The sequence below is a fragment of the Olea europaea genome, chromosome 11 (assembly GCF_002742605.1).
Source record: "Olea europaea var. sylvestris chromosome 11, O_europaea_v1, whole genome shotgun sequence".
Classification (NCBI taxonomy): Eukaryota; Viridiplantae; Streptophyta; class Magnoliopsida; order Lamiales; family Oleaceae; genus Olea; species Olea europaea.
In genome coordinates, this window is record NC_036247.1 from 5,935,570 (window position 1) to 5,961,633 (window position 26,064).

Below are 26,064 nucleotides of genomic sequence, written 5' to 3' on the forward strand. Positions count from 1 at the left end.
CCCAAATGAGTATTCAGGTCCCAACGGTATGTTTAATTTTGAGCAGATCATTGGATCAGTCCCTAATATTTCAAAGGGAAGCTGCTGCTGCTGCATTATCGGAATTCGTACGCTTTAGGTGCTTGTAGAGTTTCTGCACTCCTCTCTCTCTCTCTCTCAAAATTATAATGTGAATGTATTTTTCCATGTGAGCATGCTTATCTGTTCATTAATTTCTCCTGTCGGAGATTCTATCTAAGCTCAAAGATAAAAAAAATTCTGCAGCTAGGTTCGAGGTTTTAGTTAGTATATTAAATTGCCATTGGAACTCAATGGTGCACAATGCACACTGTAAGTAGGTGAACAATGACAAGAGGTCACTTGAGTAATCAACGTATTTTGTACTCTCTCTCATTACTTTTTTGTGTCTTAATCTTCCTGAGAACCAGAAAGTTAGTCAAAATGTACTCTTAACATTTTTATATTTCAAATTATGTTTGATAACCAAAGTGTTCTTGAGCTTATTACAGACTTCTTGTCAGCATGTCCATTGTTAAATAGACAATATAAATATTTTGAAGTATGTCCTATTTGTCCAAGCATTTTTGGAGTGAGTTTGCTTTAGTGCTTTGGGGGATGGGTTGGAGATAAAGGGGATTAAGACATTTATCTAAATTTTCTCAGAATTGATTATCTTGTCCATTCACTTATTTGAAAGTGAACGATATTTTAGGAATGCGAGTGCGTCCATTCCTCTGGTGTTTGTTAGATAGTTTTGGCGCAACTGACGGAGCATTCCTCAGACATTTTAAAATGATGATATTTTCTCGGAATTTCTTTTAACTGATCGAGGCTTTAGTTGGAGTGATATTTTTCAAGTGTATTTTTCTACTTCTGACCTGTTTGAGCACCACTTCTCCTGTAAAGCTATACATTCTTTTATGCTTAATAATATCTATTCGGTTTCTATCAGAAAACAAAAAAACTTTGAGATTTATGTAGGCAATCTGAAGGTATGTACTAAAAATTTTCCTGTAAAACTATTGCATCATGCTGTGAGATTGAATTTAATATTTCCTGAAGCCTGGATAATCTATTTAGTGAGGTAAGAATTTTGATGAATTAGCTATCGAGCTAACAAACATCTTGAATGGCCCAGCTGTATGCAAGTCTAGTCCTCTCTGCGAATTGAAGCTCAACCTATAGAAGAGCACTAGTCAGAAATTTTGAAATGTGTCCTAGTATTTATGTACATCTAATTGTAACAGAATAGAACTACTTGATCTCGACCATTATACTATTCCTATTATTGTTTTGAAGGTTCGCGGCAAACTAATTTCTGAAAACTGAATCACGTCATAATTCCTTGCGTGGTCAAAATTTACTTTTCTATCTTTTAGTAGTATCTCAAATCACCAGAGGGATTTTTATATTTGGTGAACAGAGTCAAGGATCACACTTTTGAAATTTTGGTTTACCATATACTGTTGTGGTAATTGCTGAGGTCATTTTTAGATTTCATAGATGAACTTGGGGTGAAAATAATGCTGCTGCTTAGGATTTTAAATATTTGTTTAAATGATATAAGATCCTGCTCTTGCTTTCTAGTTATTACGGTGTGTTTATCATTCTGCAGTGTTGGTTTTGGCTCTGTATTGGAGCAGATGGTTGAGGGACTGTGTCGGCATGTTTCAGATGAATCTCCAACTGTTAGGCGCCTTTGTTTGAGAGGACTTGTGCAGGTTGTTCTATGTTAACCTTTCATGGTGGTGTTTTTTTAATTGATCAATTTATGTGATGCCATTTTGAAACATTCTTGTACTTGCATCTGAAGTGGCTGCATTTAATTCTTTTATCACTCAAAAATAATTCACATTGCATTGTCATGTGACATGGACTACAGACACTTCTCAATGATATTCTCCCTTCCTACCGCAATTCCAAAGTGTCTCCTTTATAGACCCTGTTTGATTTTCATTCTTTGAAAAAAAATACATTCTTAAAGAGTGTTTTGACATCATTTTAACCACAAATTTTTCAATAAAATAATATTAAACGGAAATCCAAAATTTTTTCTTATTTTTTAACTACACATTTCCTATCAATACACTATTCAAAAATTCATTCTTATCAAAAGAATGGAGCTCAAACAAGGGCATAATGTTTTTAATAGAACTGGAAATTAGGAAATGAAGCCATCAATATGGAATTTACCACATATATATGTAGATGAATGTACTTCTCTTTTGCGAAAGAGCATCACATGTCAACGTTTTCTTGCAGATGCCATCTATCCATATTCTTCAATACACCGCTCAGATTCTGAGTGTTATATTAGCTTTGCTTGATGATTCAGATGAATCAGTTCAACTTACTGCAGTGCAATGTTTGATAATGGTGATTATTATTCTTTTTAATCTCTTCTTTAACTCGATTATCTTTATATGCATCTATAACACTGATATCCACCATGTTAGGTTCTTGAGGCATCATCCAATGATGCTGTTGAACCCATTCTGCTTAACCTTTCTGTCCGGCTTCGAAATCTTCAAGTAAGTTCTTAATTAATAGAATGTCTTCTTTTAATATTCCAAGCTATTTATTTAATAGGTAGATAATGATATCTGGAAAATTCAAGACTTGTGAAAGCTTATCTATAGTGCTTTTCTTCTTCTATATCAGTATTTAATTGGGGGGCTGGTAACTTCCTGGAGGGAAAAATATTAAGGCCCTGTTTGAGCCACATTCTTTGAAAAAAAGACATTTTTAAATAGGGATTTGACATCATTTCAACTACACGTTTTTCAATAAAATAATATTACACGCAAATTCAAAAATTTTCCTTATTTTTTAACCACATATTCTCCATCAATCTACTATTCCAAAATACATTCTTTCAAAATAATGTGGCTCAAACACACACTAAACTTGTTGTGATGGATACCCTTTTTATCTATTTCTTTGTAAATTTTGTTTTACTGATTTTTTCAAAATTTTATCAACTTTCACATTGTGGCCTCTTGAAAAGGATTTTGTGTGCTTTCTTCATAATTCACTTTTGTTTCATCAAGAAAAAGATCTATATGCTTGATAAATATTCATTGAGAATGACAATATTGAAGAAATTACGTTCATGTAGTACTTTGAAAAGCTGATGCTCACAAAACTGTCTTTTATGAAATTAAAAAATCTCAAATATATTGTTTTTATAAGCTATTTTGTTGGAATTCAACTGTTGTGGAAGCCTGGAAGTAACACTTCTATTCATCTATAGTTCATCTGAATGAACATGAAGCATCTTCTAGAGTGCTGAATCTCTAAGAATACATTTTCTCTTTGATAGATAGTGGTTGACACTTGACACTATTAACCTTTTCTCTAGTAATTTTCATCCAATTACAAAATGGAGGGAAAGAGTGATGAATTTCTTCCACTGGTATTGACCCAGAAGGTTTAGATATTTTCCTTGGATAATTATGTCCTGCAACCTAATATTCCAAGCATAGAAGTGAATGCATTCAGCCCGAAACATGGTCTTTGCATCAAATTGGCTTGCACTAGTTGTGGAAATCTTAAATACTGTCTTAATGCTGAGCAGATTGGATGGAGTTGTCAATATCTTCTGAGTCTTGACTACTTTATGCTTTGAATACCAAGATGTGGTCTTTTTATTACATTCAAGGACTGTTTATGTTATCCCGTCATGTTGTATTTTGAAATGTGAGTTTGGTGATGTTTTCTGAGCTGGGGATCCAGAGTCTGATAGTTTAGATGTTGTCTACATGATAACAAGGCTGCAAATTTATTGTATTTTGTCGTGGTGATGCCTATAACAGATATGCACAAATGCAAAAATTCGAGCCAATGCATTTGCAGCATTTGGAGCCCTAAGCAGATACGGTTTTGGGGAACAACATGATGCATTTCTTGAGCAGGTGTTCATTCATGATTCAGATATGCTAATTGGAACCTACATATATTCTATTCTTTATTTGCATTGTTAGCATGCTAAGAATTATATATCTGTCAGCATTCAAAAGTTATTGTCATTTGTTGATGTGCTCAACTCATTTTGATCATAGAATTATTCCTTTCTGATGTACCAATATTACAATTCATATTATCTTTAAAATTTTCATCCCTGCCTTCTTGATTTCAGGCTTAATTAAGTGATTATTACCACTTGTCTAATGTGGAGTAAAGGAAATATTTTAAAGGTTATGTGACATAACGCACAGGGAAAATGGAACAAAGAAGACAAGGAAGAACAAAAAAGTAAAGCATACAGAAAATTGATGGTATTAATCTTAAATAAGCCTAGCATCCACAAGCAAAGACGACGATCCACTGAGAACAAAACTTACTAGAGTTTCAGTGTAATCACACCCAAATCTTCTTTATACTGAAATTCCTGGTTGAAATCACTTCTAGTTGATCATAATTACAACCTTATATATAAGCATTGGACTGTGACAATGTGCACTAATAAATGGAGTGGGTCGGTATACAAGACATCGCAGTGGTAAAACAATCATATTAACTGTTTGTCCTTCATCTGAAGTTAGAAAATCATTTTACATTTTTATCCATCAATTGGAAATTCAATCTTTCATTTCTTTTGATTGGATGCCCATATTGCTGCTTTATGATGTCTTTAGATAGAGTCTTCTGACCGTTATCATATTAGATATAACAGATTTTTTTCTTTCTTGGTTTAGTTCAATGTCACACGGCATAATTCTACTCTTTCATCTTCATCAGTTCAAGATACAATTATTGACACTATTAACTTCTGTCAGGTGCATTCTACCTTGCCGCGTTTGGTTTTGCATCTTCATGATGATGATCTTGGCATCCGACAGGCTTGCCGGGTAAACAGTTCAGAAAGTCACTTCTCCAGTATGCCTACCTTTACCTGGAAAATACAATAAATTTGTTTTGTTGTATCAGAACACTTTTAAAAGCATTGCTCCATTGGTGGACGCTGATGGTATGGTTGCACTTGTCAACACGCATTGGTTTAGTTCTGACCACCGGTATGTGTTAGATCTAACATGGATTTCTCTTCGTGTTTGTTCAGCCTTACTGAATGATTTACCACACACTGATTCCTTCGCATATCTTTTTCAGAGGTGACTATGAAGACTTGCTTAGAGAGATCGCAAGGCAATTTACTCAACATATGGCTTCCAGGGTTGATACCTATATGGAGTCAATAATACAGGCCAGCATTTTCTTTTGAAAATTTTTATTTATTTATTTCTTATTTACTTGCATGGTTTTCTAGTGAGTCAGGTCAAGTCACGTGTCATAGATAACATCTGTGTTACGACATTTTTGAACTGAGTTGTGGTTCCTTTCAAACTAGATCATGACTTCTGTGAGATTAAGTAGATAATGGTGTCTGAAGACTGAACAAGCATACCATGTTAGTTGTGTTTCGTACTTTCAAATAATTTTTATTTATTTTATGGAAGAGAAAATTTATCTCTATGTATTGCTAGTAGAACTTCATGTATAATGATCTAATACTGCTATGTATTATGGTGCTGTTGTAAGTAATATAGGAGGCTGTTTATCAGCAGGTAGCACTGATCTTCGTCATCCTTAGATCACAGGGCCTGTCCTGCATCACATGGCTTTGTCTTCTTGTGCTTGTTGTCGTTTGTCTACACCACATAAAAGAACTTTCTTACGATATTTTCTCTCTTCCTCAATTTACCTTCTAAATTTTTGTCAATGCTTTCATACTACATGCTAAATGTTTTTGTTTTGTTACATTTTGTGCTTTTATCTTGGGTGAGGCTATGATGGTAAATTTCGTATCCTATAAATTTCCACCTTAACATTGACAAATATGTCCTCATTTAGAAAGTCTACAGTTTCTTTCTATTCCTCGATACGTTCGTATAATGTTTGGTGAGGAGGATTAGATAATACTGGGCAACATTAATGAACAAAACTAAGCTAAAAAATCTTGATGAGTACGCTCAACAAAAATGTACTTCTAGTAAATTAGCAGGGTTTTGTAAAAACAATTGTCTGAGTCAATCAAGCGTTACACAGGCTTTTGATGCGCCTTGGCCAGTTATTCAGGCAAATGCGGTTTATTTATGTAGCAGTATGCTTGCTGTATCAGAGGATCAGCACATCTCAGCTCTTTACTACAGTCAGGTCATCATCAGATGCGTCAATCCTTTGTCGTTTCTGTTGAATTTCAGCAAACTGTAGACACTAAAAATTTGATCTGATCTTATTTTAGGTGTTTGGAATGTTGGTTGGGAAGATGAGCCGGTCAACAGATGCTATTGTTAGAGCAACTTGCTCTTCGGCCCTTGGTTTGTTACTAAAATCTGCCAATTCAATCTCATGGAAAGTTGCTCGGCTTGACCCAGCGGACGCAATTCAGCAAGGTCGTGAATCAGATTCTAAGAGGAGGTCATGACAAGCACCTGAAAAATGAACTGTTGGAGAGGTTTGAGTTAGATATCATTGTTATTAAGGTTGTTTAGGGTAGCTTCGTCTTCTACTTGTTTAGAGTTGTTTCTTTCCCCTTTCGTCCTCTCTGTAAACCAGTTTCAATTTATTGAATACACATTTCCATCTTCTTTGACAGCTGAACCTGTTAAATTCGGCTACACAAATGAGATTGATCTCGTTGATTCTACCAGGATGGGGTTGGTGTGCTCAAGAACTTGGGTGTTCAAGTATGTAAAAGCTTCCAAGAAATTGTCCGTTTGTGTATATGCCTCTGAGTGATTGTAATTTTGAATATAGTGTGTTTGGGAGCATGTAAATTAGCTTAGTAGAGTCCTATGCTGCTGGTTATTATTATTATTATTATTATTATTATTATTATTATTATTATTATTATTATTATTATTATTATTATGTTTTTGGTTATTTTGTAGAAGCTTAGGATTCATCAGTATTTATGTTATTTGATACAGTTCATATTAGTACACTTCATGGTAAGCAAACTTGCTATTCGAAGATCATTGTGAGATCAGATCGTACGAGATATTAAACTATTTGATCTGAAAGCTTAAACTATTCAAGAGGGTAACATGCTTATCATTTAAATCTTGTTTTCAATATTACCCCCTCGCGTGTAGGCCAAAGTAATTTTATTTTTTTTAATATCAGAACATAGCTCATTTAATGGATGACGGTGAGATTTGAATTTGGATCCTTTGCCTGCTCTAATCTCATGTCTAAAACTGTATTTTCTTTGTTGAAAAATATACATGACTTGTATAAAGGTTTCATAGCTAACTAAATTGGAAAACTTAAATCCTAGCTAATTCTAATTACAGTACTGGAAAATTTGACCTAAAAGTAATTTCATTTGTTCCTAAATTTAAGGAAAAATTTTCTTCATGCATCCCCAATCTATGGAAGTGCAATGTCGTCCCTATTGAATTTTTTGTCAATGTAATCCCAAATTAGGTGCTAATTTTGATTATTAAATATGAACGTGTATCTCAAATATTCAACTTTTTATAAGGTAAAATGGTCAGGACACACTAATCAATTTCTCATTTGACTTAAAATTCAAAGAAAGAGGAAAAATGAAAAAACCATTTTCAATTATTCCTTTGAATTGGTAGAACTTGACGATCTTTTGCAATAATCCAGTTGCCAATAATTGCTTAGACTACGTTAGCCATAAGTTTTCTCTAGATTTAGCGTGCATGTAAGAAAACAGTGCAAAACTAGCAATTTCCTCTACCGTTGACGAGGAAAATAGCATCTTATGGTCATGACCAGTTAATATCCATACCATATTACAACGATTATCGATAGGTTGATGGATGGAGGAGAAGAAGGAGAAAGAGGGGAGAGAGAGAGAGAGCAAAAAAACTTGGAAATTTGGCAAAAAGGGTACCTGAAGAAACTGGTTCTTCTTACCAGAGTATGACATTGCTTATGCAAGATATCAATCAGCAGGCAGATTTTTAGAAATTAATCTGCAAACAATATTTAGACAAGGAAATTTGCTATTGAAAACTTGTTCTTTACTGACTTTGTTACATGAATACTTTTTCTTATTCTTACTGTTGCTTGATTCTCTTTCACTTCGGCATTCTAGCTTTGATTTTGTCTCTTTTTCTTTCTTGTGAGTAAATTATATCTGGACGTTCTATTAATTTGAAAGCTCAACTATCAGCACCAATTTTGGCCAATGCAGTAAGCCAATCTCGAGGTCGAGCTTTGATGCTTAGATTTAATTTTGTATACAATGAGAATCAAGAGAGCATTTTGAATCATTTGACGATGATTTGAACTGAGACTTGCAAAGAATACCTCAAACTATGCTCATCGTTACTATAATAGTGACGTAATCGATACCATCTTCATCGCAAAATTCAGTATTACATTCGATACATGTTTTCTATGTCACAATATTACTTTGCAATTTTAAATTTTCTCTTTTAATTGGGTTCTTAAATGGAAAATCAGTAAATTTGAAAATTTAATAGGCTTTCAAAAGCAGCAATGTCCAATTAATTTTCAATTTTTCCTATCAATTTGAAAAAAAAAATTTGCTTCCTGGAGACATCAATATCATGTTTAATATTTCTTTCTGATTTTGTCCTGAAATGGTAAATCCATCAATTAAAAATTTATACAATGTTTTATACACAATTTACCAAGCCTATGTTTCTAGAAACGGGTCAAATGTCAACGTAACAAAGATAACAATACAAAATTAGTTGTAATTCCTATTAAGATGCACATAAAAACTGGTCAAGATCTCCTAATTCAAGAAAACACACTACTACATTCATGCTCCATCAATAACTTTCCTTAGTTCTTGGATCGTCTTGCCATGTTTAGCTCCAACCCTAATTAAATGCATTGTTCCTACCAAACGTACTCTGTCCTTATATAATTTGTGACTGCCAAAAAGATAAAACTCTCATCCAATATTCTAGCAGTCGATTCATCAATGGCTTCTGAAATTCAGCAGCTTCATTTCCTCCTGGTTCCTCTAATGTCCCAAAGCCATATCATTCCCTTGACAGATGTTGCCAAGTTAATTGCACGTCGAGGCGTCACCGTCTCCCTCATAACAACACCCCTCAATGCTGCCAGGTACAAACCCATAATTGACAATGCCATAGAAGAAAACCTCAAGATTCAAATGATTTCCCTGAAATTTCCATGTCATGAAGCTGGACTGCCTGAGGGATGTGAAAACATGGATACAATCACTTCTCCTCAATTAGTAAATCAGTTTTTTCTGGCCTGTGAATTACTGCAAACCCAACTTGAAAAATGGATAGGAGAATTAGAACCAAAACCTGATTGCATGATTTCCAGTAATGCTCTACCTTGGACTCAAGAAGTTGCTCAAAAATTCAATATCCCAAGGTATATTTTTGAAACAATTTCTTGTTTCACACTCTTGTGCTCTCGCAAAATAATGAAAATTATCCAAGACAAAACCATTGTTTCAAATTCAGAATCTTTTTCGATCCCAGATATACCCCACAAAATTGAATTCACCAAATCCCAGTTGCCTGAATCGATGGGAGAAAAGTCGGATAATTATAAAGGGCTTGTAGAAAAAATTTTGCAGGTTGAGGCTTCAGCACAAGGTATTCTGGTGAACAGTTTTCAAAATTTGGAGCCATGGTATGTTGAAGAATACAAGAAAACAGTAAAGAAAAATCTTTGGAGCATTGGACCAGTTTCTTTGAGTAATAATAAACCCTCCATGAATGAGCATCCTTCCATAGCGTGGCTTGATTCAATGAAGCCAAGGTCTGTGATTTATGTATGTTTTGGCAGCCTTTGTCGCATTTCATTTGAACAGCTAAAAGAAATTGGTTCAGGGTTGGAAGCATCGAATTTTCCTTTCATTTGGATCATAAGAGGGCAGGAATCTTCTGCAGAAGTAGAAAAATGGTTAGCAGATGACAAGTTTGAAGAAAGGGTTCAAGGGAGAGGCCTAGTAATCCGAGGATGGGCGCCACAAGTTTTGATATTGTCTCATTCTTCGATTGGAGGATTCTTGACACATTGTGGCTGGAATTCTACGTTGGAAGGAGTATGCGCTGGCGTGCCAATGATCACTTGGCCTATGTTCGCGGAGCAATTCTATAATGAAAAGTTTATCGTGCATGTATTAGGAATCGGAGTGAGAATTGGGGTAGAGAAAAGTGGGGGATTTGTCGAAGGAGATCAAGTGAAGAGAGCTATTGAACGGCTTATGAACGAAGGAGAGGGAGAAGAGAGAAGAAAGAGGGCTCTTAAGCTTGGAGAAACGGCTAAGGAAGCAGTAGAAGAGGGGGGTACATCTTACTTGAATATCTCAATGTTGATTCAAGATGTTATACAATTCAATATAAATAATTAGCAGTTCTTGAATATTTATTAATTAGTTTAATAAATAATTCATAATTAAAACCAGAACTTTGTAGTTCTTGAATATTTTATTAATTAGTTTAATTAATCATAATTTGGAATTTTTCTTGTCTTACTCAAGTACTCTACATTTGATTAAATTTAATGCTACATTTGGACCTCCTCTTTACATGGGCGGCTTTGATATTTTGGAAGCCTTATGCGAACTTCAAATATAGGACCTCTATATTTGAGCTTTCTTAGATAGAATTTAATGTAATTATAAAGAATCTAATATAGACAATTAAGCTCCAAAATTATAAGAGAAAAAATAACAAAATGTCGAATTTCAATATTCAATACAAATTATAAGTAAAAGTAGGCAAACAAAATTACAATGCAATGGCGAAGGTTTCTGTTTGTTTTTTTTTTTTTTTTTTTTTTTTTTTTCACTACAACTATTTCAAATAAAATTGTATGCATTTGAGTAATTTATGTATAAAATTAGAGAATGCTAACAGCAAGAGATAGTGTAACAAAATAATGAATATAACGATCAAATACAAATGAGCTTCTATTTTTACATTAATTCATAAGAAGTTAAATTACGAATAAGAAGTATGAACACAAACAAAGAACTATTAAATTCAAAGTACATTCAACAAACATCTAAAATGACTATTATCATAAGATTTAAGCAAAACAATAATTATAACAGCATATATACTCTATAATATTATTTTTAAGACAAGGGAGAAAGAAAGATGTAGATTGACTCGATAACATACATTCGATCATATACAAGAGAAGTAATTTAGTTGTGCACAAAAAAAGGGCATAATTAGTAAATACAAAATAAATAGGGTGAAAAAAATGAGAAAAAAGAATTACATTATCTTAGCGTAAACAGTTTCCAAGAGAATTCTAAAGATTATCAACTTACCTAAATCATATAACTGCTAAAGCCTAACAGAACGAAAAAATAAGAAAAAATATTTGACTAACTAATCACTCAAGCTGAAAGTGATCACGGTTGGTGAATGATTATCGCAGAAAGATATAACCCTTCGACGAAAACTAGGGACGCTGACAAATGCTTCGTCGAAGCAATTCTCGGAAAGTCTTGAAACGGCGTGGCAACAATTTGCATGTAATGTTAAGTTTTTTGCAAAGAAAGAAGATATGAGGTCTTCTATGCAACCATCCACATTTATCAAAGCTGACGTGCAATCACTAGGATCTGCTGTTGGTGTATTTCCTGGCTTGTGATGGACTGCTGATTGTGGAGGCGGAGATGGCTGAGTTACTGGTGGGTGGTGATGGTTGTTATGGCCGCGGAGGTAATGGCGGTGGTGGTGATGGTGGTTGGCTAACACGCCATTGAAACATGTGAACAGGCATATAAGAAACAACAAAACCAAGAATCTGCTTTTCGTCATCATCGAAATTCTATGCAAATCCATCAAACTTGTTTGTTTTTAAGACTGATCATGTATTTATATATAAATCAGTTCGAATACTTGAAAAGAATTTGAGATGGAATGGAATACTTGTCTGAATATGTTACATATTGTAATGTATATATAGACTTCTTGCTCTATTACAATAATCTTACAAGTTTTCTTGGAGACGTATTTAATTTTAACAGGACGCTCCCTATTGGCCAAGTTTATTAACGTTTTAAATACTCGAATATCTATTTTGTAAGACAAATCGTACTATTTGGCGGCACCTATCATATTTAAGCATCAAGTTCTGATTGAAATTGGATTACTTAAATAAAACCTTATAATTCAATAATTACCATAAGTAAATAAACAAATTGCTAAGATCGAATTTTCTGGTACTGACTCGGACTAATCTCAATTTAGAGTTCAAAGATATTTAATGTTGAAAATTTTAAAATTTATAATCATAAAATCATATATTACATGGGATCGGATCTGACGGGCTTACCCAGGGACCTGGCCAACTAACGGGGCCGGGTGAGATAATTGGACCCTAGCTTAATTGTTATTGAACTTTTCATGCAAACCTGCACTCTGTTTATAAATTTTTCACGTTTCTTTTTTTTTCTTTAATATATATTGTATTTTAAGATTGATGGATTATTAATCACGATCCTTGAATGATGCTCTCTTTAAAATTTTTAGACGCCTTCCTTGATCATCACTAAGAGTATCCTGTGCACCATAAAATGCAACTTGATCACCGAAAATTCTCAGTGCCACCGCCTGTGCACCTACTTCTCCAGGGTCCGGCAGAGGAGCTGAGTACTTTCAAGAAACACAAAATAACATTATTGTGATGGAACAACTACGTCCATTAATGAAGCTATTGAAGCAACTAATAAACATTTGCATCAAATTTGACAATCACAGAGAGAGTGCTATATGTACAACCAAGATTGACAAAATCGCATGCATGGCAAGGGGGCCCACGATTTAAATTTGAAGATCACAAAAAACTCGTGGACCCCCTTCTATGTATGTGATTGTCAACCATAATTGTACAACTAACAAAATTTCTCATAGAGATACATCAGCTTTCTTCGGTAAAGATGTTAAATAAAATATCGGGAGAGAATTGTTCTCCATATTTTGTCCATATTCGATAAAAATGTATGAATCGTCTTTCTTTACAGCTAGTTAACATAAAAAACTTTTCAACATTTGAATAATCAACTAAAAATTTGAAACACTACAACTCAAGAAATTAGTTTGCATCATAAAGAACCCCAAATGTGTTTAGATATACGCATACAGCAATTTCTTTTGAGTTCAGAACCTCAATGAACGAGTGATTTGTAATTGAAATGAGCCTAAGGTTTAAGATCCAGTAAGATGTATTCACATTACTGAACAGGATGAATAGGCAATCAAGAGGCTCGTGGCCTCGATTGATGACCTTCGATGCACCTAAAAAGAGAGTAATGCCTAAACTCGACCAAAGAAGTCAACTAGTTAAGCCTTCATCGTGTGTCCAATAGGTCGAGGATTTTATACAATGTCACAACCATCACACATTATAATAGAACTATATTGCAATAGCAAGCTCCTAATTAAAATAGATAGGGAAAAGATCCGTATCGTATGCAGCTTCAGCAGTTATAGAACGAGAAACAAGAGGTTACACAACAGTCAGACTGAAATATAAGAAGGTATCTAGCAAACAATTTATTTACAGGCAACCGAATTCTGAGGGAGGGGAAGACAGCGGAGAATGAAAATCTGGGCAGCATTTTACGCCAATAACATACAGCCGACAACTTATTTACACAGTTCAATCATTTAGCATTGTCAAAAGTCTTAAGGTATTTTCCTATTCCTTTCCGCTTTTCTGTATCTAACTTGCAACATAATCCAGCTTTCAGAATTTGTTGAAGTTTTGAATTTTAAATTAGAAACTTGCATCATCCCATGAAATCAGTAAGCCAATCACTGCAAGGGAACATTAGGTTCTGCTTCCTCTTGAGTAATAATTCGACATTTTGGAACCGCTTTACCTAACATAGACGTCCCTTTGAAGGATACCATTTGCGAGCAAGTCAGTCTGTGGTTGTCAAGCTGCAATATATGGAAGATTGAAAATGGAGGAAAGGTCAGAATATGTGACAGCACTTAAAAAGTTCTCTATTTTCCCTTTTCTTAGGAACAGGTTCGAGCAGTTTGCTATTTACAAATCCACGTTAACTTACCTGCTCTTGTGATATTATCTGAAATCCAAACTTATCTGTCCATATCGACTTTGCCTCGTCAGCAGCTGGTAGAACAAAGGTCCTCACATTTAAAAACGCAAGCAATTTCTCGATGCAAGAGTACAGGATTTGGAAATATCCCTGTACAGATATTACAATTATATCAGACTAAGAAAAGATGCCGCAGATAAATATAAATGAACTAAGTCTGTAACAGCTTAAAAGGGTAGCAGCAGTAAATTATTAGTAGCCAACAATGCTGAATAAATCCATTATAGACTAGGTGACTGAGAAGCATAACAATGGGCAACAATCAAATTAAGAAAATGTAACATTTACTATCATAACAGGCTTTGCATAATCACTAGACCAGAGAGACTGATACTACTGAAATTCAACCCATATGTTTATTTAAAAACTTTCAACAAAATGTATTTATAAAATGCGAAAAGAGAAACATCAATATTATATGGGATGGAAGAAGTGCATTACTGGATGTGATCATTGGAATCAGATGTTTGGTTTATGTACATAATCTATAAGATCAGTAGGCTAATGCAAAGTCAGTTACAGCACCATAACTCTATTGTGAGATTATGGAAGAATGCCCTTAATAATATCAGTCAGCCGCTGCAAAATCAGTTACAGCATTGTCATTACATTGGTAGTTACATAGGAAAGCCTTAATATGAAAGAGCACGCCCACCCCCAGGAAAAAAAGAAAGAGAGAAGAAACAGGAATAAAGGAGCACGCACTCACAGAAGCACAAACAACTCCAAGGCTTATGTTGAGAGGGGAAGAACCTTGAAAGAAAAGCATACATTTTTACGAGAGCAGGTAGGAAATTCAGCATTGTATGAATTTTGGACGGACTTCTATGGTATGTAGAAAAACATAATTAGCCTAAATGGACTTTCTATTTCATGCATGTTTTTGTGCATCGTTGCAATCAAATTGCACCATCTCATTTCTCTTGAAATGGAGGATGGGGGTGATTGATTATAGCAGCAAGTCCAAAAATGCTTGCCGAAAAAAAAAAAAAATCCTTTTTTTCAGGGAGCAGGTGGCCCACCAATCTGGAGGTGCACACCCATTTAGGAACATATGCAAAGGGGTAAAGAGTGAAGTCATGCGGAATCAGCATTATCCTTGAGACGAGTCATAAACAGTCAGTACATAGACGATTTAGTAGAGTAGCAATTACATCACCCTAGGTTAAGTTTTACACTAAGTTACTGGTTTGATTTTGAGGGGAAAATGAGGGTCCTCAGAAGAGCTAATAGCCTAATACAACAACCAAGTTTTGTTCCCAATAAGCAGGGAGTGAGTACCGAAATTGTTCTCTCCAATTTGATTGATTTATAGCTACTTCAACTATAAGATCAAATGCAACTAGATACTTCGTAATGGACATGTTTTTGGTCTACATCCCCCTGCTCAATATTTTCTGCTGGTCACATTATTCTTGTAAACAGAACTCTTTAGGTTTATACTAAGGCATGTAACAATAAAGTCGTTGATAGACTCCTATCACGTCTACATACCCTAGAAGGACCCAGAAGAATGCAGAAGAAAATTCAGTAGACATATTCAGTTACAGGCAGGGGTATTGTGGGAAATATGGTGAGATAGGATGCCTATAAATGTGAGAAAGGTCGGTCTGGGAAAGGGGGAGAAAGTTGAGGAGAAGAGAATGTGGAGAGACTAGCCCTCTCGAATGGCTATGTGTTTTTCTTTTTCAGTAGTGTAGTTCTTAGTTTCATCAATAAAATACAGCATTTCATTTCTATTCTAGTATTGTTCATCCACTGGAGCTGGGGTCCTATCAGTCATCCTTCCCTCAATTTGTGCTCAATCAATGCCACGTCCACTTGTTCCTATTCATGGCCACAAATCATGTTAATATCCTCGGCCTGAAAAATTGTTCCAAAGAACTGAAATTTAACCTTATAAGGATCGTCCTGTCAAGCTTTAATTCTATGCATCATCGCCTCTTCAAGTCCTTGTCAATAATCGAATGTAAATACCTAATAGTCACTCTAAGAGCTAATATAATAATATATTCCATCAGCCAAAAATCAAGAAATGGAATTCAGTATGGCCTACAATTATATTCATCCACAGCAGGAAAAAAAAAATAAAACAAGTGTCAAGAAAAAATACAGATTTGAAAAGGAGTAGGCTGGGGTTAAGGTAAACCCTAAACTAGGATCAATAAAATTTTGAACAGCATATTGAACCAACCTTGCGTTGATTACCCATACGAGTAGCGGCTAATGGAAGTTCTGCTATATCTTGTCCGAAAATCCGAATGATCCCGGCTGATACAACTTTTGAGCTGCAAGAATAATGAAGGAATCGTTAAATGAAAATAATAATGTAATCAAGAATTGAGAGCTACCATGATTGGGAAACCTGGTCCTTACTTTACCATCAATAACGCACAGTACACTCCACTAAAGTCTTGGCCTCTTACATTCCTTCTGCCCAATTGATTTTGGGGTGGGGGGGGGGGGTATATTATTAGGCAAGATATATTGATATATCCACATTCAAGAAAATAATAATGCCTAACAGAGTGCAAAAGGAGTTATGCTTACCCATAAACCATAGATGGAATGAAGTCCCGTCCAGTCTCTGTATCGACAATAGGATCAAAACATTCCTGAAAGTAAATAAACAATCTCTGTATTGTCAGCATCTCTTATAGACAGTTTGAAGCCAAATAAAGGAAGTTCCATTAAGATAAGAACACAATCAAATTATACAGCTAACAAGGCAAATTCTATCACGGCATGCAAAAATATGAGAGACTTGAACAAGGGGTAGAAGCAGTATCAAACTTCCAATAAGAGAAGACCATAAAGTTTATGAATACACCCATTTCCATGCCATTTTCCTTTTTCAATTTTTTTCTGCCTGTTCTCCATCCTGAAACACCAGTTGGTTGAATATGATAACTTAAAGCCCAACTGGGTCTAAACCAAAAATTCACCCAGCTTTGACGAGGAAACAATTCATAAACAATATAACTCAACCTTTAATCTTTAGAATATTACCAGTTTACTTTTGTATTACATGAAGATACGGCCTCTGAACAAGAATAGTGGTTTCCACCAGATATGAAGCCAAACGTTTTCTCTGTCGTGAGAAATTTTGTTTTTAGGCATCTGGGTTTCATTCATTGCTTTTAACAGAAAAATTACTTAAGCATATTACAGAAAAGAACTGATTATGAAAATACAGTACACTGGGTGCTAAGAATACGGCATTGAAGGACCCATGAGGAAGAACTTAGGAGGAGAGAAACATATTTGTATCAAGAACCACACATAACTCAAATATATTCAAACTATAAACAAACATGTTTGTGCTATAGTCAAGCTCTAAGCTGACATCTGAAGTTACAATAATTCTAATTGTGCAACAAGTGAACCACACAGGCACATCATATTTATTCTAACTCAAGGGAACTGATTAGAAAAATGAATATCAAAACATGGTCCAAGAATGCTTACGTGAAATATAGCAACAGCCTGTGAGAGGAGCACTCTAGTTTCATGAGAAGAAACTTTCGCACTCAAAAGCCTCCAGCTCACATCAAGATCGGTATCAGAATCCAAATCATTTTCCTTGTGCTTCTTCCTTATATCACCCAAAGAAGAGTCTGAGAGCTTCTCCGCCCCAGAACTCACCAAATTTTGCAATGCAACATAGATCCTCTTGCAGTCCACAGAACAGAACCATTTTCCTTTAGGAAGTTCCTGTTTTTTACAAGCGTGTCAAATTTAATTTCAGAAAGAGAGATGTAAGAATTATCGACGCTGTATACATATATGTGTATGCATATATACATGTATGTATATACATATATGTGTGTGTGTGTGTATATATATAACACAGTAGGAACAAACTAGTCCTATTATAGCATATATATACATACCTTTAGATCTGCTATCTTGCTTTTTTTCAGACAGCCCACATGATATTCTTTCTCACACTGGGAAGCAATGAAGAGATAATTGAATTATGGTAATCCATTCAAATCACTAAATTAATGCGGAAAAGATTAAGTTAAAAGCTGGAAGAATACCTGATCACAAAATATAACCGTGCGAGGACTAAAACCAGATTTGCCATAATCATAGCCTCTGCAAACAAAATAAGCTAGGATATTCAGAATGACTATATTAGTGAACATCTGATGGTGAAGATTTTTTTATACATGTTCATTACCGGCAGATTACACATGCAATAACTTCCAATTCTCCAGGATTCTTGACAATACGAATGCAACGATTTGTTATCTGCTTTATTGGATCTACACCTGACATTCTACCAGCTGCAACTGCATTAGCATTATGCTCAACAAATCTCTCCCTCTGAAACATGTTTCGGCAATATGTGCAGTACCATTTTCCTGGGGGGATACTTGACAGGGATGCACATTCTGCATGGCAAGATGAGAATACTGTTAAACTGAGCAGCTCACTCAGAGTATAACTTATTGTATCCCTAATAGGCAAGGTTCATGATAAGAAGAAATTTTCAGATGCAAATCATACATGCTATAGATAAAGTTAGGGCTTCAACTGTCATTCCGGTTTGAGCTGGAGACATTATTAAACTAACCCCATGGAAAAATGGCCAAGTTTGATCCTTTTCAGGCACATTATATTCTTGCACATGACTCTCAATGAGCTCAACAAGCAATCAAGTTAGAAATATGATAGATATAAAAGTATAGCAATTGAAGGTGCAGCAGATACATATCAAGAAAAGATTCCTCGAGAGGAATTGAGATAAAAGAAACAGGCTCCTGATTTTAAATCAAAAATCTCATAGATGAGAACTCCAATTAAAACATTCATTAAGTTAACCTATCATTAACATATATTGGTAACAGTGGTAGTAGAAGGACAAGGTTAAAACCAGCCTTTACATCAAAATTTACAGAAGGGAAAAAACATTTCATTAAGTTAACTTGTCATTCATTATATTGATAATAGTGGCACGGACAAGGATAAAACTAGCCTTCTTCCAAATAAGTGGAGGAATAAGATGCCCAGCCACAAAACGACCTCACTAATCATACAACCATAACATAATACAAAAAAGTTTGTGCGCTAAACTTAAAGGGGGCCATTTCAACCTACCAATAGATTTGACAAATCATAACAGACTTTAAATTAAGCCCTTGGTTGAGCCTCATTCTTTTGGAAAAATTCAGTTTTCAATAGTATTTTAACATCATTTCAACCACACATTCTTCAATAAAATAATAAAAACATTTCATTAAGTTAACTTGTCATTCATTATATTGATAATAGTGGCACGGACAAGGATAAAACTAGCCTTCTTCCAAATAAGTGGAGGAATAAGATGCCCAGCCACAAAACGACCTCACTAATCATACAACCATAACATAATACAAAAAAGTTTGTGCGCTAAACTTAAAGGGGGCCATTTCAACCTACCAATAGATTTGACAAATCATAACAGACTTTAAATTAAGCCCTTGTTTGAGCCTCATTCTTTTGGAAAAATTCAGTTTTCAATAGTATTTTAACATCATTTCAACCACACATTCTTCAATAAAATAATATTACACGCAAATCCAAAATTTTTCTTTATTTTTTAACTACACATTTCCCATCAATACACTATTCAAAAATTCATTCTTCCCAAAAAAAGGGGGCTCAAACAAGGGCTAATTTAATCTAGCAGTGTTGATCTAATTTTAACATAACAAAATAATTTAAAGAAAAAAAAAATCCCCTTCTTGGTTTAAATAGAAATCAGATTTTTAGTAAAATTTGATAAAAGTTGATGAAATGTGTGACTGAAAAGTTGTGGGTCGTATGAAATGTGCGATTAAAATTAATTATTGACTTTAATCTAACTTTTTAGTTGAACCAAACAGGGACTATCTATCTTCTTCACCCCACCACCACCTCACTGTCACATCCGCCACACCACAGCCTTAATCAGGGGGGAATTTCTCCCATGTTCACCCCCCCCCCCCCCCCCCCCCCCCCACAAAAAAAAATAATAATAATAATAATTAATAACATTAATCTATACTATTAGATCATTTTAAAATTAAGGGCAATGATTATTTGTCAAATCTATTGGTAGGTTGAACGCTTCACAAATGTAAATACATACATATAGAAAGATATATACACATACATAAGCACCTACATATATATACATATTTCTTTACGAAATAGGCATCCAAACCCACCTCTCTCATGCGCCAAAAGGGAGAAGGTATACTACAACTTCTCAATTCAGTGTTTTCATCTAACAGATGAAAGCAGGATGCAGATTTCCCTCTAACAGCGGTTCTTACAGATATGACTGCTCCTCTCATCCCCTAAGATGTATGTTGGTATGTGTATAATCCCCCCACCCCCAAACAGAAAAGATAGGTAAGGGAGAATCTGAAGGAATCTCCAAAAGATTTAAAAAATAATAATAATAATAATAATAATAATAATAATAATGGATAAGGTTCAAAGGAACTAAGAGTTGGAACTGTTGGGCACGTGATCAAGACAAGATGGATCGAACTAAAATGGATTCTCTTTTCTTGGTTATTCCCTCACATGCTATTCTTGGCAGTAAAAACTACTCTTGAATAAGCATTCACCTTTAAGATAGCGCACAAGGTATTTGATAGAGGAAGAACAAAACATATCTGCATCAATCAATGGAGAAATTAATAGTTCACCTTTGTGAAAGGCCCTTGGACATCCATCACAAAGCACAAGTTTTCCACCATCTGCACAAATGATGCACAAGTCATCACTGTCTTTAGCAGAATACCTGCGATCTTTCAATAGTGATATGGCATATTCATGGAGAGACACCCCATTGGATGTGTAGATGTACATATAGCTGCAGAAAATAAAACAGGAAACATGACTTTAGATAATAAAAAAGTTACATATTTTCAAACCTTCAAGTAGAAGAAAAGTAGAGAAAGAAGACTAACGGCTTTTTGCGTGATGCCCAACCAGCATGAGCTTCAAACTGAGATGGGCTTATCTGCATAATAGGCAAAAAGAATCAGCACATCAGCTAAAACATTCAGGATATCCAAACTCAACCAGTAAATTATATTACCAGAATATTGCAGCAACGACAAATTATTCCTGACCCCATTTTATAACCATCACGTAATTTCTGTAAATGGCAAAGCAGAAAATTAAAATATTGAAATAGAAAAACCGAATATAGTTCCTGTGGCATTAGTCTGGACCACCTTTCCATGTGAATAATAAGCAACTTCAGTTCCATCAGGCAATCCACCATCCTCGAAAACAATTTTGTGCATTGACTGATCTCTGCGAATAATGGCATTATAAGACCAATATCATTTTCTCATAATCTAGAGTAAAGAATGTGAACATTATCTGCAAGTTAATTTATGACAAAGAAAGCAACAGAGTAGATTGAACAAACTTTTTTGTTATCTTCCATGAACTTTTTTGTGCAGAGAGAGATGAAGTTGCACTTTTCAAGGACATTGAAACTGGAGAGAAATTTGATGACCTAAAACACAGAAATGGAATATGTAACAAAAATTAAAATATAGTGTTGGGAGTGCTCAAATGGAAATTCATCCAGAACAGATATATAGACCAACTTCTTCAAGATCTTCTTGTGAGATTTATGTTTCATGGAGCTCTGCAAGGAACCAAAACCAATACCACTTGCATTCGGGATGGAAGTCGATTTCAATAAATTCACCGAAGAACTTCCGGTTGCTGACCTTGGAGACCTTATTATTGCACAAATAAACATATTAGAGAAGAGAAACTAAACATGTTAGAGAACTGGAAGGGATTCTAGAGTTAAATTTATTAGAATGTTTCATCGTGAATAAAGTAAAGGAAAGAAAATCGTGAGTTAAAGAAGTTAAGCAGAATCACCCACTTCTCTGTTATGGTCAACTGACTCTTGTTTCGTGATGAAATGCGCGTTGAAGATCGTCCAGGTGATGTTCCATTCAATTTCAATTCTAAATGCCTAACAAAAGGAAAGCAGCAAAATTTCAATGTCTTCGGTATCTCTTCCTGGTGGAAGAATAGAACAAAGCATCAAAATAGGAAACAAACAGGATATTAACTTTCTTTTCTTTCTTCCTCGATGACATTTCATCCGTGGAATATCATGCATTACACCAGTTTTGGGCAATGTTAAGCCTGGAAGTGGCTCCAAAGGCCTGAAAGACCCCAAATCAAATAATTATAGTAGAAACCAGAAAGGGAAAAAACATTATGAAAACAAAAGGAAGAAAATTCAGAAGAATGTAATTATAACATAATTAAAATTTATATACAACCTATAAGTTTATAACACTGGATGAGTGATTTACCAACATAATTATAATCTATAAACAGCCTTTATGTTGATAACACTGGGTAAGTGCTCTATTTTTATGGCAGTACCCCAATACAAGAAATTATGTAGTATGGACAAGCATATGACAGAGATTTAGCACATTATGATATAGAATTATTTTGGTCAAAGGTAGGTCTTTGTCAAGTTCTTAAAATTGGCGAACATTAAATGACTAGTGAGTAGAAAAATCTCTTGCAGATTCTAAAATACAATAAAATATATCAAGTTTAAAGCAAAGGTCCATATTTCCAGGCCCCTGATTTTCCCCAAGCACATCAAATTAAGATTTATTCGCCCTCACTCTTCTTTCACTACTATCTGGAGCACATCTTAAAATATATCCAGTTAGCATTAATGTTGCACACATAAGAGCCATTTGTGTCGCAAACAAAATTTACTCAAACCTTCATATCTTGCATCAAACTTCTATAATATTATAAAAGAATCTCAACATGTCAAAGAAAATCAGCACTCTGATAAGTTCATTAACGAAATAAGAGCTTGAGAAGTAGACAAGTGACATGTCACCAAAATTACTCTTAAAGGATACCTAGATTCAGCACATGTTGCATCAGCTTCTGATGGTGTGATACAGGCGCATGATTCACAAAGTTGGTCAACCTTTCCTGGTGGTATTGCAAGAAACGACCCTAGAAATCGAAGCCAACTATTAAATATGGTTGCATTGAATCATGTTAAGTTAAAAATGATAAAAACAAGCTCACCCATGCAGTTCCGACAAACAATAGATTCCCTTGCTCGCAATGGACCAATAAAGTTCTCAATCGTTTCTTCTAACGTCATTAAAGAAGCTTTCCTGCATTCCTTTACCACGTCAAGGAGGCTTTTCCCATTCTCAAAGCAAATATACTGCGATGCACGTCTGTATGATTTACAAGCATGTATCTCGAATTTACAAGGCGGAATCACCTAAATATTTGGACATAGAAAAACTTTTTACATATATCTTAAGTGAATGGAACATCAAAACTGATAAGTAGCTAATCACTGACAGTTTACCAAAGAAAAAATAAAAAAATTGGGAACTCACTCTGGAACCCTTGCACAAACTGCAGAAACACAAAATTCCAGATTCTTCTATGGTTCCCCGTAGCTGAAATCCCTATAAAGAAGATAGCTATGGTGAGACTTAAGCATAAGATGGACAAAGATAAATTAATGATAAGATTCACCGAATTGCGTTGGGAGCCAGGATTCGATCATCACAGTCACATTTTCTTTAATAAAAAGCTAGCATAATATACTATAGGACCATTTTCCCTGCAGTATTAGCAATAAAGTCCTCATAGTTCAAGATTTTAACATGGGGACAAAGCGTTTCTGAGGTAAATCATAGAATGAACTTCTCTCTCTTGGGATCACAATGATCTCTTTCCTGTCAACTCTCACTCCCCACAGGCATGCACAAATACACATTACTGAGTTCACAATTAAAAATGCTAAATCCTATCATCCAAAAACAATGTTGCGACCATAAAATGCATGCATCTGTACAACACATAAGACATGCTGTTAAGCAAAAAGAAATAACTGCGATTCAACACATCTAGAATGTACTTCTTAGGATCACAATATTTTCTTTCTTACCAACTCGCTTTCTTCCCACAGGCACACACAAAAAACATAACCCGGTTGACAATTATTGTGACAATAAAAAGGCATACATCCGTACAACACATCTAGAGTCTAGAGATGATGTAAAAAACATAGAATAAAAATGCATACATCCATACAACACATCTAGACATGCAGTGAAAAACATATCTAATAAGGAATAAATAAGTATGATATTGTCACTTTAAGTACCCTCTTGCCACCATTGTACAGAACTGGATACCCTTCCAGCAACCGCGTCTCAAAAAGCTCCCTGACTGTTGTTGGCAGGGCTTTTATCGGTACTTTCTTTGACGTCTTCATTTCTGTTGCCCGCATAGGAGTCCCTAGTGCGCTCACATCCCCATTCTCCAAACTCCCGGCTTCCAAAACCACTGTTTCCCTTAATTCTCCAGAACCTCCATTTTCAATTAACGAATTATCGGATTTAATTTTCAAGGCCGATCGCGTAGACCTTCTTGAAGCATCACTTTTCACTAATTCCACCGAGGGGTCACCTTTCACTTCAATCTCAATCATTTTGTTGTCACCCCCTTTAACCCCAGAAAGTCCTGAACCACCCTCCAGTATACCAGCATTTACCGCATCTCCACCATCCAAACTGCCCTCCTGGCCCGGAACCAGAACTCCCGCACTGAAATTTTCAGCTCCACCAGCTTCTGACCGAATTCCCAAACAGCCCCGGAGTTCATCGGTAGCCCCATTGCTGCCCTCGTTCTCACTTCCATCAGTCTTCAATCTCTTAATCCTCCTATAAACAACAAATCCCTTGGGCTCAGAAGGCCTAAACCTAGGCACGTAGCAACTATCCATTACCTCCGAACCATTGGATTCGGGCCGGGCTTCATTCGGCAGTTGAGAATCCGGATCTTCGGATTTGAAATCGGGTCCGGATTCTTCTAGTTTTCCCGGGAACTCCTTTTCGAAACCTAATTTGGGCTTCATTGCCACCTATTCTTTTTCCTTAGTTTTTTTAATTAATTTTACTGTTGCTGTCACATAGGTACGAAACGCAGGAATAGATTTATGGATTTATATACCTGTAAAGGATATAGAATTGAAGTGCGTATGGGAAAGATCCTGTGAGTAGAGAGAGAGAGAGAAGGGGCGGGGGGGGAGAGAGACTCTGGACCTTAACCGAAAGAGGAGATGGATGTGATGTTTTTTATTTTATTTTATTTTTCTATGTAACTTTTTTAAAATAAGTTTTTTTTTTCTTTTTATTTTGAAAATTTTTATTTTTTAAATAAAATTTTTTTAAGGAATGTTTTTTAAATAATTTTTCATTTTATTTTATTTTTCTAAGCAATTTTTTTAAAATAAGTTATAAATTTTTTTTAAAAAATAACTTATTATTATTATTATTATTATTATTATTTTAAGTGACGTTTTTTAAATAAGTTTTAATTTATTTTATTTTTTTAGAATAATTTTTGTTTTATATATATAAGTAATGCTACTGTTTTACCCATTTTAAAATTGGTAAAAATAGTGAAAAGAAGTTGAGTGACTATAATGAAATGTTATACGAAATTAAATGACCTTAGTGAAACTTTATATAAAATTAGTTGGTCATGATGAAATAAAATCAAATTAGATGTCCATGATGACATTAAATATAAAATTGACTGATCATTGATGAATTTAAACCTTTTATTAGAGAAATTTTTTTATCACAGTTTAAAAAAAAAAAAAAGATTGGAACATCCCTTCAAGCCGAATCGAAAGTCTTCTTCTTTCTTTTTTTTCTTTCTTTTAAATGCCTAAAAACGTTAGAAATTAAAAGGTTGAAGTTGAAATCCTCTTGAAAGTTGGAACCAATTATGATTAGATATAAGTAATAAAAAAAAAATTATGATCGTGGGTGTTTAGATCAACTTACGCGCATTTCGACTAATTTCATGAGGCCCTAAAGCTTACGATCGGATACTCACCTCAGTAACCTTGAAAGAACTCGAATTGATAACTATTGAATAGCAAACTAAAA

At 34.8% G+C, this 26,064-nt stretch overlaps 3 protein-coding genes across 5 annotated transcripts in view; 2 read left to right on the forward strand and 1 right to left on the reverse strand.

Annotated features, from left to right (window-relative positions):
• Window positions 1-7,015, forward strand: part of LOC111403125 (protein SHOOT GRAVITROPISM 6) — a 54,911-nt gene extending 47,896 nt beyond the window's left edge. The window contains exons 42-52 of the mRNA XM_023031517.1: window positions 18-118; window positions 1,616-1,721; window positions 2,263-2,376; window positions 2,457-2,531; window positions 3,816-3,914; window positions 4,779-4,850; window positions 4,930-5,015; window positions 5,110-5,203; window positions 6,046-6,153; window positions 6,242-6,454; window positions 6,596-7,015. Coding sequence (XP_022887285.1) covers window positions 18-118; window positions 1,616-1,721; window positions 2,263-2,376; window positions 2,457-2,531; window positions 3,816-3,914; window positions 4,779-4,850; window positions 4,930-5,015; window positions 5,110-5,203; window positions 6,046-6,153; window positions 6,242-6,424 — 1,038 coding nt within the window. The 3' untranslated portion in view covers window positions 6,425-6,454; window positions 6,596-7,015. The remainder of the gene's footprint in view (window positions 1-17; window positions 119-1,615; window positions 1,722-2,262; window positions 2,377-2,456; window positions 2,532-3,815; window positions 3,915-4,778; window positions 4,851-4,929; window positions 5,016-5,109; window positions 5,204-6,045; window positions 6,154-6,241; window positions 6,455-6,595) is intronic.
• A 1,851-nt stretch (window positions 7,016-8,866) lies between these two features.
• LOC111404862 (UDP-glycosyltransferase 73C5-like) lies at window positions 8,867-10,406 on the forward strand. The gene has a single exon (XM_023033597.1). It carries the CDS (start codon window positions 8,933-8,935, stop codon window positions 10,343-10,345), a length of 1,413 nt encoding a protein of 470 aa, XP_022889365.1. The 5' UTR covers window positions 8,867-8,932; the 3' UTR covers window positions 10,346-10,406.
• A 2,997-nt stretch (window positions 10,407-13,403) lies between these two features.
• Window positions 13,404-25,211, reverse strand: LOC111403127. 3 transcript variants are annotated; one of them, XR_002704412.1, is made up of 21 exons: window positions 24,270-25,211; window positions 23,494-23,565; window positions 23,168-23,372; window positions 22,993-23,092; window positions 22,168-22,263; window positions 21,975-22,067; window positions 21,685-21,819; window positions 21,501-21,590; window positions 21,301-21,382; window positions 21,162-21,221; window positions 21,031-21,083; window positions 20,767-20,933; window positions 18,267-18,480; window positions 18,124-18,181; window positions 17,974-18,030; window positions 17,549-17,794; window positions 16,631-16,695; window positions 16,462-16,513; window positions 16,275-16,368; window positions 14,030-14,170; window positions 13,404-13,898 (listed from the first exon to the last, which is right to left on the reverse strand). XR_002704412.1 is itself a non-coding variant. In XM_023031519.1 (21 exons), exons 1-21 carry the CDS (start codon window positions 25,020-25,022, stop codon window positions 13,770-13,772), a joined length of 2,967 nt encoding a protein of 988 aa, XP_022887287.1. In that variant the 5' UTR covers window positions 25,023-25,210; the 3' UTR covers window positions 13,404-13,769. The 3 variants fall into 3 exon arrangements, 2 of the variants coding, with proteins under 2 accessions (XP_022887287.1, XP_022887288.1); XM_023031519.1 differs by having other exon boundaries at window positions 16,457-16,513; window positions 24,270-25,210; XM_023031520.1 differs by lacking the exon at window positions 16,462-16,513 and having other exon boundaries at window positions 24,270-25,210.
• Between the last annotated feature and the right edge of the window lie 853 nt (window positions 25,212-26,064).